The sequence below is a fragment of the Ambystoma mexicanum genome, chromosome 6p, assembly GCF_040938575.1.
Source record: "Ambystoma mexicanum isolate Mex_15411 chromosome 6p, UKY_AmexF1_1, whole genome shotgun sequence".
Classification (NCBI taxonomy): domain Eukaryota; kingdom Metazoa; phylum Chordata; class Amphibia; order Caudata; family Ambystomatidae; genus Ambystoma; species Ambystoma mexicanum.
Genome location: NC_090935.1, coordinates 505,573,447 through 505,591,186, shown reverse-complemented (window position 1 = coordinate 505,591,186; position 17,740 = coordinate 505,573,447). Strand labels below are relative to the sequence as shown.

Sequence of the window (17,740 nt, the reverse complement as noted above, 5' to 3'; positions counted from 1 at the left end):
CTGCCCGCCAGAGCGGTCATGGGAGCAGAAACGTGACTTGAGCACTCTGAATGTGCGCTCCACTATGGCCCTGGTTGCAATATGGGCGGCGTTGTATCTTACCTGGGGTGGTGTGGTGGGGTTCCGGATTGGCGTCATCATGTGGTTGCTCAGAGGGTAGGCACTGTCCCATGGGGAGGTGTAAATGGTTGTGATTATTGTGGTTTGTTTATTTGTGTGTGTGTGTGTGTGTGTGACATGCATGCATGTGCAAGGGCATTTGTACTCACCTAGGAGCCATGTGTCGCCATGCTGCCCAGCTTCCAGGGCCCGGCTCAGGGCGGACATTCTGTATATGAAACTGTCATGGGTGGAGCCAGGGTAGTTTGCATAGACAGAGGTGATGATTCCCTTTGCATCGCATACCACCTGTACATTGATGGAATGCCAGTGCTTGCGGTTTCGGTAGATGTGCTCAGTGGCCCTAGGTGGACGTAGGGCCACATGGGTGCAATCTATGGCACCGAGCACTTTGGGGAAGTGTGCCACCCTGAAAAAATCCAGGACAACGGCCTGCCTTTCTGCGGGTGTTCTGGGCATGTATATGTGCCTGCGGACTGAGGGGCGCGCTGTCATGATTGCCAGTACCTGGTGTAGGCAGCGTGACTGCGTGGCCTGGGAGACCCCCCCCACTATGGCAGTAGTCCGCTGAAATGACCCAGTGGCCAAAAAATGCAGGACATTGAGCAGCTTCTCCAAGGGGCTCAATGCTTGGGAGCAAAGGGTGGGGGATGTAAGGTCATCTTCCCACTCCCTGACCAGGTCTAGGATGATGTGGGGTGGAAACCTATACCTGCCATAGACCTGGTCGTCAGGCATCCCAAAAAGGCTTGTCCGTGGTGCGAAAATGCGTGCCCTGGCTATTCTCCTCCTCCTGCGGTGTCCCACGATCAGTGCTGCGACAAATGGGGCATTCATCGTAGCTGTATATACGTGTTTGTTGTATGCGCACACTTTTATACTGTACGCGGGGACGCTTCCGCCTGCCTTCGTGTGGCGGACGCGTTGACGCCTGTGTGCGTCTTTTGCCGTGCGCGGGTTTCCCGTATTCGGATCCATGAATACGGGTTGTTCGCGTGCGTGTGGGCGTTCTGTGTAGTTCCCTGCAGTACTTCCCCAGTTACGCCTTCTTTTTCACGCGTTATTCCCCATTCCGCGTGTTACGCCCACTGTTCCGCCCACTTTGGTTGTGTGCGCCGCGCTATGTGCGCTTTTGCTGTGCGCGTAGCGCACGCCGTATATGCCTGCGTGCGCCATGGCTGGATTGGGCGCACAGACAGCGGGAAACACGCGCAGCGTCTTCCTTGAATTGCACACATGCGCGTGCGCTGCGTTTCTCACGCTTGCGCTACCTTGCGCCTGCTTGCGCATGGATTTTCAGCGCACGTTTGTTCCATGAATCGGCCCCCAAATCACTTGGGGAGTCAAAGGTTGCTAAGCCCTCTTCTAGAAGTACCCCTGAGGAATGGTAAACAACAGAAAAGTGAACTGAAACATGTTAGGTCGAACAGAACAGACAAATGAATGATATGCTTGTAGGAGTGAAACAGGAAATAAATTGACAATAAGTAAAGAGGAATGAACAGCTTGTTTAAATGTACTAGCAGAAGAGCTAGGTGTGTTGTAACAAACGTCTTTCGGCAGACATATTACACAAAATGTATAGAAAAAGGATAATGGGTTTCATTACGAGTTTGCCGATGTAGTAAAAAAGTGGTGGTAATTACACTACCACCACATTTTTGGGCAGTAATGGAATTACTGCCATTTTCAACACACAACCAAATTCTGAGTTTGGAGGAAAAGTGGTGGATTCACCACTTTTCCTGCAAAAATAGGCTATTCATCGCAGCAGAATTATCACTTGCGGGAATTCCACACAAAAAAACCCGGAGTCCTAAGAACTCCAGAAATGGGGACTAACAATGCCCACCACTTAAAAATCCCATGGTAACCATCGGGAATAAGTAGCGGTAACAGTAACCAATTTTGGTGGTAATTAGTCAGAATGAAGCCCAGTGTACTTATGGTGCACATGTAGTTTGGTTATATGTTTAGTATAACTCAAAATGGAAAGCATATGTTTATTGTTTAAACATTTTCTTTAAAGTATTTTCCAAAATAATAAAACATTATTAGCAGAGAAAACACCTATTTAATAATAATTCTGAACAAAAGGACACTAGAGGGGGATGGAATACATGCCGTTTAGAGTTTGCATGTCCCATTGCTGCCAGTCTGGCACAAGCCTGCCCTTGGCTTGAACAGCTGTTCTGTCCTCACTAAATGTATCCATCCTCCTCCTGATAGGTAAGACTTTAATATATGATCCCATTCAGACGACTCTCCGATGAATTGTGGTGCTACAAGAGCCTGGTGTATTGATTTACTATCTTCCAGTGGTTCTATGTACTTAGGACAGTATCATTTCCCATCTTGTTTATTTTCCGTATTCTAGATTTTGAGCTGTCCACTTTTCGTGGCCAGTGTCTGTTTGTAAAATGCATTGCAGCTAATTGTTCAATTAGGCTCTATGCTTCTAATTAACTAGTTCATCTTTTATAACACGCTTCATACCGGAGACCAGTTGCTAATCCTGGGACCATTGTCTTTGCTTCCAAAACAAACACGTTGCACCTGAGCTATCCTCCCGTCCCGGCCTTCTTGGAGGATTTCTCAATAACAAGAACTGTCTTGCTTCTTCTTTAAAAACCTTTACCTCTGTATGTGGATAAATATGCTATGGATACTGTGCTCCTTGTAAATATATTCCTTATTTATTTATAGAATGTAATATCGGTCCCTCTTAAGATGTTACTCTTATAGAACATTGAGATAAATTGCTCAGGAACCTCTTTGTGCAGTACTTGAGAGCATTCTATTGCACACATCCTCTCTTTGCTCTAATTGATTGTGCCATTGTTTAGCTCCCTAAAAATTGCATTATTGGCTTCTCATGTGACCTCTGTAACTACTGACTCAACGTCGAATGTCTCTTAACGAAGGTAGCCATGCATCCCTAACCCTGGCACAGTTGGCTGTTGTTGACATCACGCAAAAAAGCACATCAATCACATATATCATTGGAGAGAAATCACCCAGGACTTCACAAATGGCATCACCCTGCATTATGAATGTAATCTACAATGACATCATTGATTACATCACTTGCATCATGTCTTATGGAGTCACACATAGGTAATGTCAGATCTAACTCCCCTATCAAATACACATTTAAACATTTGAAAAAAATGGCAATTCCCACACGTGGGTGCGTCCTTGAGCAAGGTTAATAGAAAACATGAGAGTCTTCGCACATCCAGCTTCACTCAAGCCCCCTTTTGCCTGCTGTGCTAAGGTTCAGAGTCCCGCCTGCTGTGCCTCCTCACCCTTGTCCTGCTCGGCTCCAAGTGAGATAATCACACCCCGATATAACGCACTACTGACCTTTCCGGGGTGAAGTAAATCCTCTCATCTCCTGTCTGATCCATAGTCCTACCTTTATTCCACATTCCGCCATCCTGCGTCTTGACAGCATTCTTCCTGCATTGGATTATTTTGTGTTGTTCAGTGTGTTCCAGAAATCTCATGTGTGCAATGCCTGAAAGTGGTACCTCAATTCGTTTCCCAAATGTGCCTTTCCCTTCTTTGCACACTTGATTTGTAATGCAACTTGGCTGCCTCATTCTTTCTATGGACTCTGTGTTTCAATTACTCATCGTCTCAACAATCCCACTTTGCCCTTTGCAGCCACCAATGACATACATGCGTGTTGGGTTTGACTCTGCCACATGTCAACTCGTCACCATTGCACATCTATGGTGCCCTATTGTTTTGGTTTTTAGTTGGGGGGTGCATAGAGAGCAGAAGAGGAAGACATAGGGGTGCTATCAGCTGTTGGCAGAATCGGAGCAGCTTGAAATTCATTAGCTAAAGTGAGGCTTGTCAGGAAAGTGTTCTGTGCACACTGAAGCCCTAGGCGGCCTGTTGGTAGACGAATCTGCTCACCCGGGCAGTGAGAAAAGGAGATGAATACATCAGAGCTCAGTGTTTCTTCCGTGCTGCGAAGCAGCAGCACCAACTGGGAACCCTGTAGCCAAGCCGGTGCTGAAGGACTCTCTGCGACTTGCTTCTCTCAGAGACAAGCACGTGTCTTGGAACCTGCATGCCGAGATGTGCGACGCATTCCATGACACTGTCTAATGTGGGCAGTAGCAGGGCAGCTGGGCGCGCTTGAACTGCAGTTGAGATGGTAAGATTGTCCTCCATTTCGCAGTACGCACACTGGAGTTGGAAAGGCCACTCACGTACTATAGGAGTCCTCATGTTAGTGTCACTGTTCCAGGTCCTCCATCATGAGACAGTTGGGAGGCCTTGTAATTGTGGGACATGTTAGTCTAGCGCTTGCACAGGTAGCAGGACAGATATCAGAGTGGGGCTTTCGGTACCAGGTCAGCTGTATCGCTACGTTTGTTGTGAGAATGTGGCTGGGTGTGCTTCATATTAGGAATAAACATGTAGAATGTTAAAGGACCTTATTTCTTTTGCATCGTAAGGTCATTCCGCTGTCAAATAGAGTGCACTGAAGTGGAGTGTTTTGCATTATTTTCTGGCAAGGCGTGGCTCAAATTTTTGTGTCAGTCACTCCACGGCGTCCATTTTGAGAAGCAGATATGATATTTTATTTATTTTTATTTTTCGCACGCCCAAACACAAATGTTTCAAGGTGCGATGGAACTCAAAAGCTTGCCAGAGCTAAGGGCAGAAGAAGATGGGGAAGATAGACTTGATGAATTTGGTAAATGCCCCAAGAAGCTAGAATTGCATTGTCGCCACTGTGATCATTCACCTTATCACATGGGGTGAAACCTGAGTCAGGTATATAGTAAATGCCAGATACAGGTGATGTACAGGGGGTATGATGCCCCAAGAAGCTAGAATTGCATTGTCGCCGCTGTGATCATTCACCTTATCACATGGGGTGAAATCTGAGCCAGGTATATAGTAAATGCCAGATACAGGTGATAGACAGGGGGGTATGATGCCCCAAAAAGCTAGAATTGCATTGTCGCCACTGTGATCATTCACCTTATCACATGGGGTGAAATCTGAGCCAGGTATATACTAAAGGCCAGATACAGGTGATGTACAAGGGGTATGATGCCCCAAGAAGCTAGAATTGCATTGTCGCCACTGTGATCATTCACCTTATCACATGGGGTGAAATCTGAGCCAGGTATATAGTAAATGCCAGATACAGGTGATAGACAGGGGGGTATGATGCCCCAAAAAGCTAGAATTGCATTGTCGCCACTGTGATCATTCACCTTATCACATGGGGTGAAATCTGAGCCAGGTATATAGTGAATGCCAGATACAGGTGATGTACAGGGGGTATGATGCCCCCAGAAGCTAGAATTGCATTGTCGCCACTGTGATCATTCACCTTATCACATGGGGTGAAATCTGAGCCAGGTATATAGTAAATGCCATATACAGGTGATAGACAGGAGGGTATGATGCCCCAAAAAGCTAGATTTGCATTGTCACCACTGTGATCATTCACCTTATTACATGGGGTGAAATCTGAGCCAGGTATATAGTAAATGCCAGATACAGGTGATAGACAGGGGGGTATGATGCCCCAAAAAGCTAGGATTGCATTGTCGCCACTGTGATCATTCACCTTATCACATGGGGTGAAATCTGAGCCAGGTATATAGTAAATGCCAGATACAGGTGATGTACAGGGGGTATGATGCCCCAAGAAGCTAGAATTGCATTGTCGCCACTGTGATCATTCACCTTATCACATGGGGTGAAATCTGAGCCAGGTATATAGTAAATGCCAGATACAGGTGATAGAGAGGGGGGCATGATGCCCCAAAAAGCTAGAATTGCATTGTCGCCACTGTGATCATTCACCTTATCACATGGGGTGAAATCTGAGCCAACTATATAGTAAATGCCAGATACAGGTGATAGACAGGGGGGTATGATGCCCCAAGAAGCTAGAATTGCATTGTCGCCACTGTGATCATTCACCTTATCACATGGGGTGAAACCTGAGCCAGGTATATAGTAAATGCCAGATACAGGTGATAGACCACAGAGCCTCTGCGCATCCAATTTCTCATAGACTTTCTTTGAAGGGCAGCTCTAGTATTGAAAGTGCAGTCATCAACCATTCCACATCCCACATGCCATGGTCTCTCCACTTCAGGTGACACCAGTTGCATATAAATACATCATAAAAAGTAGCCAACACAGTAAAGACAAGATAAAAAAGAAACAGAAAATGTGAAAGCTGCGCCACGGTGGCAGCTCTGTAATATGTCACATTTTGGTAAAATGAGAACAGATGTGATAGATGTTTGCCATATTGTCTCTTCTTAGCTGCTAGGTATCATGAAATGCCACGAGAACTTGCATAACTGTGTCATCATTGTTCTTCAATAGTCAGAAGGGTGCATCTGGATTGTGTGACATAATTTGCTCAGATTTATAGCATATAGATGCACACAGTTACAGCAGCCAGCTTTCATTAAGATCGAGAGAAGAAAGAAACTGCATAAATGTACTTTGAGTAACATGCAATTACATGCCGCCGCCCAAACTTGTCACATACAAGGAAAATGCACACTGCAACACGTAAAACCATTATCACAGAACAGGCATCACAGAGAAAGTACAAACACAAGTAAACAACAACGTTTTCAGGCAGGCCATAGCACTGGAACATGGCACTCAGAAACATCCTGCTTTAGTTAAGATGCAGTGGGCAACTCAATGGCACTCTGTGCATCACAGAGCTCCAGACTTTCATTAATTGGGAGTCTAAGAAATCATATTTTTTTAACACACTGTAATGTAGTACTTAAGGAGAAATCGCACACATTTAAAAGCAGCAACCCGCGATCCTCTTTCCAATGAACACAGGTGCACTACTTTCCACAAATGAGTGACACTGTAGCAGAGGCTTCACTATGATAGACTTGTTCAGCATCACAGACCAGCTGATTGTAAGCAGGGGGCCCCTCTATGTAAGGCAGCAATAGCTCTGAAAGAGACCTAAAACTGTGCCCACCCAGACGTAAAAGCTGCGATGCTCGTCTCCACTAAGTACTGGCTTTCCTATAACGCACATTCGAGAGAGGGAGCGATTGCTATTCACACTCTGGGGTCCCGTCTGGGGTGCACATATATATATATATATATATATATATATACACATATATATATATTTATTATTTTTACTGGAGGCTATTGAATGCACAACCCCAATCTCCAGTGGAAATAAAACAAGATAGAACTATTTGAACTTTTCATGGGACTCCGGGGTGCCAATTGTAAGTGACTTCAATCCAGCAATCCAACTAAGTCAATGCTTAGGATGGGATGCCCAATGGAAGCCCTTATTTATATATTTTTATGTCAAAAGTTCTTAAATCTGGATGATGAACCCTTATATAACGCCCCTCTCTTTGAATCCCCCTGACCTCACTGAGCCAAGAAGTAGGTTTGTTTTGCAAATTAAAAGGGTTTATTTGAAGAATTAAACAATATATATATATCACACTTTTATGAATAAAATAATATTTGAATAGCACACTTATGAACATGGACGGTAATCAACAATGGGTAATATTACAATAGCACAATCTCTTTAATCTGAAAGGAGTCGGAAGAGGAAGGATAAGGTAGCAGAACATACTTTTATGGTTCAAGGAAATGCAAGATGGGAAAGAATGCAGCACAGAAATAAACTTGATATGAATTCAATCAGAAGATAATATAATCACTTTTTCCCCTGTGACTACTCACACCCCCCACTATTCAGTATGAAGAGATGGGAAGGAGGGTACACAGGTTTCAAGAATACAATCAAGAATGCAGTTCAATTCCAGTTGCCCCCAGCAAGCTTAGAGAGACACAGGAATGATTTTAAAACATAGGTCAAAACGCTTTGGAATGTGATTGCAATGGATGGAAAAATATGGTAAAATGATTTCAATTCACTAGGGGATATTCAGAATAAGTGATAGTTACTTTGGATTGGTTCAGGTCAACACTAGCAATGATTCATGAGTGATTACCAAGTTGAAAACGAAATTCAGCAATTGAGAACAAGGAGCAGCTATTTTGACAGAAAATGAAATTGAGCTAAATTGCAATTCGCTGCACTTTTTCAGCGTACGTAAATCGCGATTACGGAAAAATTATAAGGAAGGTTAGTTGGAAAGCTGAGGATCTTAGCTTTAAAATGACAGTTAAATTTCGCTTCTAGGACATACGGTTCAAAAGATACGGACATTTTTGTGAAGGTAGATTTTCAGAAATAAAGTCAAGATTTCAGAAATGACAGAAGGCACTTTACAGATTTGGAATCACAGGATGGACACAAAATTCTAACTGCAGTTCTGGACAGGTTGAAATGGATGGGATAAGATTACTTTAAACTAAGAGATTTGTTCTGTACAGTTCTAGACTAGATACTCACTCCTAGTTTTGGAATGGAATAGAAATGGGCCTCATCACCGATCTGGTCAGGTTTGGACTTCACTCGCCACCGGACGGTCTCAGGCACTGGTTCTGCTCACAGCACAGCCTCTGTTCGGGGTCTGACGGGTTCTGGAAGCAGCGCTGCTTTCTGGGTCTGGACCTCGGTCCTAGCACAGGGTTCTTGGCTAGAATAGAACAGCTCAGCCCGGCTGTTGAATGTGAGAATCAGGTTGCTAAAGTTCTGAGGCCTGCTGAGAAGGATTCAGCTTGTGAATTAGGCTTTTGCTTCAAATTTCTGGATTCTGGATTCTGGAGCTTGGTTCTGGAGTCTGGTCTCTGGATCTATCTGGAGTCTGGATATTGTCGGGATCTGGTCCGGCAGAGTGCTTCGCAGGAATCAGTTGAAGTGGAAAAGTGAATGTGTCCTCGCCTGTCCTAAGCAGTCTCTTTTCATGTGTTTTCAAAGTGGGTGGGAAGGCTGATTCTATATTCCCAACCTCCTAAGGATTTCATAGGTTAGAGAATTCCCTGTGACATGACTGGAGAAAGGATTAGCGTGTCAGAATGAGTAAGAGTGATGCTGTGTTTTACAATCTAGTGATGAAACTCCCCTTTGCTTTTACTTAGAAAATCAAGTTTTCATAAAAAACATATTTCCCAGATACACAAGTTGTTGAGAATGCATGTACACCTCACAGATGAATTAAGGCAGGTCTCTCTTCAAGCCCAATGTTCCTAAGAGCTTGGATTCAGAAATGATCACTTATTTTCATTTTTGGTGAATTTCTCAATATTGGTTCTGCACCAAATTTTACACAGACATACACACACTCTCTGAGCATATTACTGTAAGTTTTCATGTTTCTAACATAAACACTGTATCTACAATATTAATAAATCCGGGGTTTGGTCTCAGAACATCGTACGGCATCCAGCTTAGTCTTGAACTGTGAGTGAATTTTTCATATTAACCGTCTCAAAGTTTGACATTTCGGTCAGCTTGGTACAATATTTTAGAACCATTTTCCTTAAACATATATTTGGTGCAATGTTAAATCCACCTCCCAGTCTGGTCTGCCCCCCAGAAGCTTGGTGAGTCATGATTTTAGCAATTTTTGACAATCCAGAAAAAACGGATTCCCAACCAGCTCTGTGTTGCTTTTGGCAATCAGCATTGCTATTTCCAAGTGGTTTCAGGCTACTTGGTGGATAGCTCAATGGTGGTTTTGGCCAGTGATCTCCTGTGCTCACTAAGATAGGCAAAAGTAGATGGCAGCCTATTTTCCAGGTTTTCACTGCGCATTTTTGGATGATTTCTGTCGAGCAGCATGCTTTCCAGTGGCCATTATGATGTTTCTGCTGGCAGCAATGCCCAGTGATGTTGCAGGGCTTGGATGAGTGGGTTGGAACATCCCACACAATAGTTGTAATTATTTTATTTTTTTACTTGCGATGGACTATGCAGACACATTGTGCGAGTCCACACTACAGTAGGCGACACTGTAAGCGTCAGGGAAGGGGAAGCGAAGACAAGAAAATCTCAAGTACATCTGATTGAGTCCAGCGGACCATGTGGGATGCAACATACAGGGCTCAACAACCACACAACCAGCGGCACCCATAGGAAACCAACTGGTTAAGCTCAAAAAAGAGGGAAGAAAACAGAGGGAGGTAGTGCTTAATTTGTGCCAGTGTTTGCTGGTGGGCAACACCGGCACACTTTTTTGGGCACCGGCACGCCTTGTGATTTATTTAGAAATAATTTAAAATTAAAAGTCATGCTACACTGGTGCTTTTTTTTTTCAGGCGTTGCTGCTCCGATGGCGGCGGCAGTGCTTGCATTATTTTTATTTCTTGTTTTGCGAACTTGCGCCATGGGTCTGGTGAAGTGTCGCCGTGCCTGCTGCCTGAAGTGCCTGACAATGTGCAGCACGCAGATCAGCAGTTCACAGCGGGGTGATGGTCACAGCCGTGAGCGTCATATAACTGACACAGCCTGGCCCGTGCGTGCCAGCCAGGCAGGGGGCACAGGCGCAACCTCAGTGAGTTTGCGACCACACCCTGGAGCTGGCTGGTGTGCACGGGCCGGCAGTGGGCAGCACTGGCAGTCCAGTAATTCTCGTCCTCTTCTTGCTGTCCGTGAACCTGTGGCCCACCATCTGGCATCTCCTCCTCGGATCTAGCTCCAGCACGTTCGCCGACAGCAGGATGCTGCCTGCTGTAAGCCCAGCTGAGCTGTAGGCTGCTTACCTCAACGCAGTATAGAGCGGCCTGCCTGTCAAAAAAATTGAAAAAATCCTGGTTCAGGTAAGGTCCCTCTTCATTGGGTGATGTTTAGTAATATTGTGCACACCTAAGTATTGTGGGATGTGCTGTTTTGTAATTTGGTACTGTAGTCATGTGGCCTGGAAGAGCATGGCCTGAGATTACATGGGAGTCACGCCACTGCATTTGCCTGTGTAAGTCTGGGCACCCTGTTTCTGGTGGGTCTACTGATAGCCTGAAAGTCTTCCAGTTAGTATGGAAAAGTGTCTACAGCATTTGTGATCCCTTCATCACTGGGAGCAATGGCATTGTCTGGGTTGGCATGTGAACATGCTGCGCATGTGGCTTTTTTAACCTCAGGACTTACGTCTGTGGGTATTTGAATCACAGTGGACAAGGGTTTACCTGGCACCCACACCAAGGGAAAACCTGTCTGTCCCTCCTCGTTGGAAAGTTCAACATGGTGTAATCTTGTTTTCTTAAAGGGAGAAAAAACAGCCTGCCTAACTCATAATGGGAGCCTAAATAGAGTCTACACAGTCTTGTGTCAAAGCCAAAACAGAGAAACCTGGTTAGCCTTATTTACCTAAGATCAATAACTATTTAATTTGCACCTCATTTCAAGGGGAACAGCAGCAGCATTTGAAACCGTTCACTGGGACAAAAACTCGCTGATTCTGGAGAATTCTGGAACCAGCAAGCCATTTTGTGTTGGAACATGCAGATTTTAACTCGGTGTGCCCACGGGGGGGGGGGCAGCATCACACTGGTAAAAGGCTTGCTTTTCGGCAGTCAATCATTTCTTCATATTTCATGTACAAACATGTACAAACCCTTCCTATGAAGGAATATAAAATGATATTGGGCACCACCTCACAGTAACCCGGAACGGCTTGGCGTCAGGCAATTATGCAAAGAAATGCCATCTTGTTTGTAGAACTCCTGTTTTATGACAAGAGATGAAGTTAACAACCCGTTTCCGTAGCACCTGATTAATATTCGTCTCATGAGGGGCCCTGGCGGGAACTCGAGAAGTAATGCGCTGGGACTTCGGCAGAATAATTACACATGTGCCTCTTAACTTTGTATCTGGTGAGTTTCCCAGATGAAAGGGGGTATCCCCAACTGTGTGTGTCCGTGTCAAACAGCCTGAGTTAAGATCTGCGTCTCTCAGCATCACTTCTGGTGGGTCTCGGACTAACTTACACATCCATGCCATACGCTGCAGATTACAATATGCAAAGATCTCACGACTTCAGGGACAGTTTCAGACCACAAGCATGAGTACAGTTGGTGAGGGATGGGGTCCCCTGGACTCATACACCAAGCATGGCCATGTCAACAATGCACCCAAATTTGTGAAGGGGTTTTCCCGGCTCCAAACATAGTGTCTGTGTTATTGCCCGATTCTGTACCTCACAATGTGTCACTCAGTCTACGACCCCCCCCACAGAGGGTCTTCACGACAGGCACTGAAAATTACACCCTCAATACGTCGCCTTTCTCCAGATCCAATTTCGAATAATGGTAGCAACCCAGACCAGAGGGCTAGAAATTAGGAGCTCTATCCAACATGTTATTAGCAGGATAGGTGAGGCCAGAAAGCACGCTCTTGCTGGCTGTATGGCACTCTCTAGCATCTAGGTCTAGCACTGAGCCGGCACGGGCCGTCTGGGGGCCAACGGGGCCAAGATTTTTTGGGCCCTGGAACTTATTTTTTTTAAGAATTAAGCACTGGAGGGAGGGTAAGGAGTCCAACGCGAGGAAGTGAATAATACGCAGAACGACATGGCAACACCTCAATTCCCAAAAGCACAGCACCTCCCTCCATGGCAGTGCCAGGCCCAACAAAGGCCCAGGGGCATTTTGACATGGTTGCCATGTACACGCCAGGAGACTCAGAATTTAGGGAGTCTTTGATGACTGGGCGTCATCGATTCACACACCTGAAGCAACCCACAGTGATTTGCCAGAAACAGTGACCTGAAAACATGCGTCACACGGAGGTCAATAACTTTTCCTAAGTGTCATTTCCCCAACCCCAGAGAGCACCCTTATGGCCCTCAGGAGCCCCATCAGCCACCCACTTCCCTACATTCCCCCTGAAGGTCAGGCTGTACTACAAAAGCAGATCAAAATATGTCTTGGGTCGGCAACCCACCCACGTAGAAAAGGAACTTTTTCTTCCTATCGCGAGCAGGTCCTGTCCCTCAGAAAACTAGAGACAATGTTCCCGTGCAACTCCCTCCTGAATTGCCCAAATGGTGAAGTTGCAGGGTTAAGCGGACCCCCTATCGGGGACGAACTACTTCCCTCTTACCTTACCACTGCCAGAGGTGCAGGAATTGGGGGTCACATGATCTACTTTCAGAGGCATGGCCAGCTGACAGATAAATTAAGCTATTAAATCGATATGATTTTTTGCAACTGAGGAAATCACCATATCCTGAGTCATGTGACATATATATTTGAACATAATCATGTAACATTAATCTCTGCCCCCATGCAAGCAGGCTGGCGTATTGCCTCGCTCCTATCAAGTGAGTGCAAGTTATATGTGCGCAGGTGTAGCAATCCAAAGACGCAGCAAGGCATCCTAGTTGGTAGCATGGCCCTTTCGCAGCCATGAGCTGCTGTGTTCGCCTGGAGTGCTGAATGTGAGTGAGCAGAGGTGAGTACACGCATACACCACTGTTTCACATTGTCTCCTCTGTTCTACTCACCAGTCTTGCACTGCGTTGAATGATTCTTCATTTGTGATGTCATACATTAAAATGAAGCCCATGGCGCCACGGTAATATGCTGTGGTAATAGTTCGATATCTTTCTTGTCCAGCGGTATCCTGCAGGAAACATTGTCATCGTTTTAGAAACATGACACAGAGATTGGCAGAAAACAATCCATCAATATGAATCAATATTAGTTTGTGATTGAAAAAGTATTGCTATGAACAAATGCACTTCTACACTTAGGTCTTAATTATAGTTCGTGCTGGTGGTGATTACCACTACTGCCGGGGGTATTCCATATAATCCACCCAATTACAGCTTTACAATGTGTACAGTGGTAGCAATAGTGATAATGCTGAAATACCACTGGTGGTAAACCAGGAATATCACTTTGCATATTTGTTTTTTTTTTCACTCTCTCATTGCACACGATTTTAGCGGTGAAATGGATAGCACACAGTAGTGACCAAGCCCACGACTGTACATTTTTAGTCAAGCACAAATGGGTTCATTCTGACCTTTTATGCATTACGTGGGAAAGGTGGTAAGAGGGTGATCAACACAGATGCACACTTTCAAGTAACTTCCAGTGTCTCCATTTTCAGGGTGTAATAACAACTTGTAATAATGCAGTACTTAACACCAATGAAATTAATTTGGAATACAGCCGGAGGTAAATATGTCCATCATACATTTTGCCTGTTTTTTCGCTACCTACAAGGCTGTGATGAGGCCCTTAGTGCAGTTCCGGTCTGCCACTGGGTCTACGGTTTACCTGCCACCCACAACCACCTAGGGCTAAATAATAGAAACCAGTGCCTCCTGTGGGCATCCTGTGGAAATTGCGCCGTTTTGCTCAGTGGCGATCGAGTATAGCTATTTCAGAAAGGGAAGGAAGAGCCTAAAGAAATGTAGGTTGTCTAAAATAAACGTGCTTGGGTTCTACACTGAGACTTCTGTGGGCTGTCTTAGGATGAGGGGAGCGAGCTGGGAGCCGACGAGAGCATGGTGAGGAAAGAAACTGCCCAGGATCAGTCGAAGACGCTAAAAAGGGAGGAGGCAATGCCTCTATAGATGACATGCTGTGCATGACAAGACTCCGGGAGGGTTAGATGGGTACTAAGCAAATCTGACAGGATACCAGCGAAATGTATTACCGTTACCGCCACTCGGTCCAGCCGAATTACCGCCAGAGTACGAGTGCCAGTATGGGTAGTTACTCCCCAATCCATGGAATCCCATAGCAGTCCATGAGGGAATTTGCTGGTATTACCATCAGCGGTAATACTGGTACCGGTAATACTGTCTATTTTTTCTGGTGGGGTACCGGAATCACCTGCATCTCCTACCTGGAGGTAATTCCAGCCACACCACTGGCAAATTTGGATTTTGCTGCAGTAGAACCGTGCTGGTAAAAGGAATTATTGACATGTTAATTCAGACCGGCAAACTCTGAATGAGGCTCACTTGTCTTTACATTGTTACCTCCACTACACTGCATTGACACCTCAATTTACATTTCACCATAGGACTGGGCCAAAGCTCTCTTAACTCAATCACTGACCCCAGTGCGCGAGTCCGTGATAAATGGCGCAACCACTCGGATTCCTGGACAGGTTCCATCAGGCACACAGGCCAGCGTGACACCTGGGCCTCCTTCCCAGGGATCCCACTCAGAAGAAATGAAGCTCAACAACATTAATTAATATCTAATGGTCCACGCAAACTGCTGATCAATGAATTCTTAATTATATCTGATCTATTTTCCCTCATTGGGTTTCATTGTGCTGTGTAATCAATGGATATTAATGTGGCTGTTTGGTAAGCAGAAAGATTGCTCAAATCTGAGCCTGATGGAGGGGAACATATAGAAAATGCCAACCCTGTTTATTTCCGTGGATGCATAGGATGAAATATCTGGCACTCAATGAGGGGAGTGATGATTTTCCTCACTGTGCTGTGAGGGTATAAACTATGCTTATAACGTGCCAGTTGTATCCATGATGTGTGGACGCTGCTGGAAAACCTCATAACAATATATTATAGTTATTGCCACCAGCATCAGCACAGAAAATACATTGTATCACTGAAAGCATCACAAAAACACATTTGGGCTCGTTTCCGATTATCCACGTAATTAGGCGACGGGAACCTTCTACTTTTACACTTTTGCGTAAACGGGTCCCCGCTGGCCAATTTTCCACATTCCCATGGCGGGGTGCAAATGGGGACTGGAAAATGGTGGCGTACAAGCTTGTGTGCCTCACCTTTGCACTCCATTGTGCAAATGAAGCAAATGCTGCCTCCCACGTCCGCATGGCAGGAGTCATTTACACCGGATTCCTACTGAGTATGCCTGCTTTTTGCTGGTGCAAACATTTGGCAGACACCATAGGAATCACCATCATTTGAGCCAGCTTGAAAATGCATGCTGGTGCAATTGATGAAGCATTTGTATGGCGCAGAGGAAGGGGGATGTGGAATCACGAGTTACGATCCGCCCTCTACTCTGCCATACAAATGAATGAAAATGTGCTGCACCATTAATTTATGGCTCATGGAAAATTTGCTCTCTTCTGTGCATCTTACTTATTTCCTCGGGATGCATGCCTTCTGTCTTCCCCTCTAAGGCAGAGGACTTTGGAATGGACCACACTCCCAAATGAGTTCCAAAAGTGTATGAGTCTTCCTCTTTTGATGGTCCAAGCATGCCCCTCTCATTTTAAAGGCAAAATGACACAGGCGATTGGTCCAAAACAAAGCTCCTGCATGGGATCCATTTCCTGTTGTTATAACAATTCCCCTTTGCCCTAAGATTTAAAAAACAGCATACCATGCCTGCAAGGAATGGAGGGGACAGGAAAAATGAAGAAAGCCCGAATGGAAATGAAGATGGTGAGACCCTTCTCCAGGACTACCTTCCCTCTCCGTCTACTCCTAACTCCACCCCCTATCCATGCCTGCTGGCACCCGTGCATCTGGGAGGCTTTTGGTATCTCAGGTTCTGCCTTTGAAGCACAGGTCCCAATGGTCTGCCTAGTGAAGGTTTTGATGCCCTGGGGCAAGGTGTTACCCTTCCTAAGAGAATAAAAGGCTGGTCACTGTTCCACATAGCTGTAGTCAAGACAAGCACAAATGCACATCAGTCCTGTCATAGCCGGTACTGCACACAATGCTGCCTCTGTGTGACATCGAATTGTGGTGGGTGTATAATTGTGTGATTTTAGCAGTCACCATGCTAAACAGGCATGCCTTATATTTACAGATTTATAGGTCACCAGACTGTCTAGATTTCACAAACATTTCAATTTAGATCAGAGGTGCAGACCGTTAAAATGTCACCGCTGCCTACAGGGACTTTGTGTCACAGAAGCTCTCAGGGATTCACAGGTTACGATTCAATTTGCTATAGGTCACTGCAGAACTGGATCTGTAGTTGTTGGCAGACTGGTTACAGAGGGCACAAATATGCACTATAATTTTGGCAAGAAGCATTCATGAAATGGGGGCCTGCATATCAGTCCCCCTTTCAGCAACAGAATTACTTCATTTTGTTTAATACAAAACTATATAGGGCTTTCATGCTCTACATAACTGCTGCTGCTAGAAATAAGTGATGGTGGGGAGGCCTAAGCTGTCTCAGGCTTCACCCTCTGTTGAGCTGGAGCTTATACCAGATAAGTGATTGGCAACTATAAGAGTCAGCTGTGCCCAACTGGGCACAAGAGGAGCCAGAGCTGGGTGTGATGTGCTTCACATAAAACTGACATGTCTCTGCCCTGCTTTTTGAAGCTCCCCAACATCAGCTGGGCTTCATCCTCAGCTCATCAGGTACAGACTACGCTATAGATGGTCTGTAGTCACTGGTCTCATTCTCCAACTCAGGTAACCGGGCCATTTTCCCTTGCTTTGTGCTCTAGACGCTGTACCGGCCACACCTTTAAGCACCAATCACATTCAAGACATCCTGCATCATGATCACAAAGCAGTCACAACCGAAACACTGCTTAGTCTGGCTGAGGAACTCAGTCTCAAAAGAGCAGCGTACCACAAAATCCCAAAATTGATTTTAATTATTTATTTGCATTTTTAAAGCGCTCACACAGCCCGCAGGGGCATCGAGGTGCTGTTCCAGGAATATGTCTTATTTGCGTATTTATAACATGCTTAATACCCAGAAGTTTCTAAAACGGACCCAGGGATCG

The 17,740-nt window shown here is 45.3% G+C and overlaps 1 protein-coding gene across 3 annotated transcripts in view; it reads right to left on the bottom strand.

Annotated features, from left to right (window-relative positions):
* RAB3C (RAB3C, member RAS oncogene family) overlaps positions 1–17,740 on the bottom strand; it is an 829,967-nt gene that overhangs the window by 326,278 nt on the left and 485,949 nt on the right. For all 3 annotated transcript variants that reach the window (XM_069627320.1, XM_069627319.1, XM_069627321.1), the window contains exon 3: positions 13,530–13,648. In XM_069627320.1, coding sequence (XP_069483421.1) covers positions 13,530–13,648 — 119 coding nt within the window. The remainder of the gene's footprint in view (positions 1–13,529; positions 13,649–17,740) is intronic.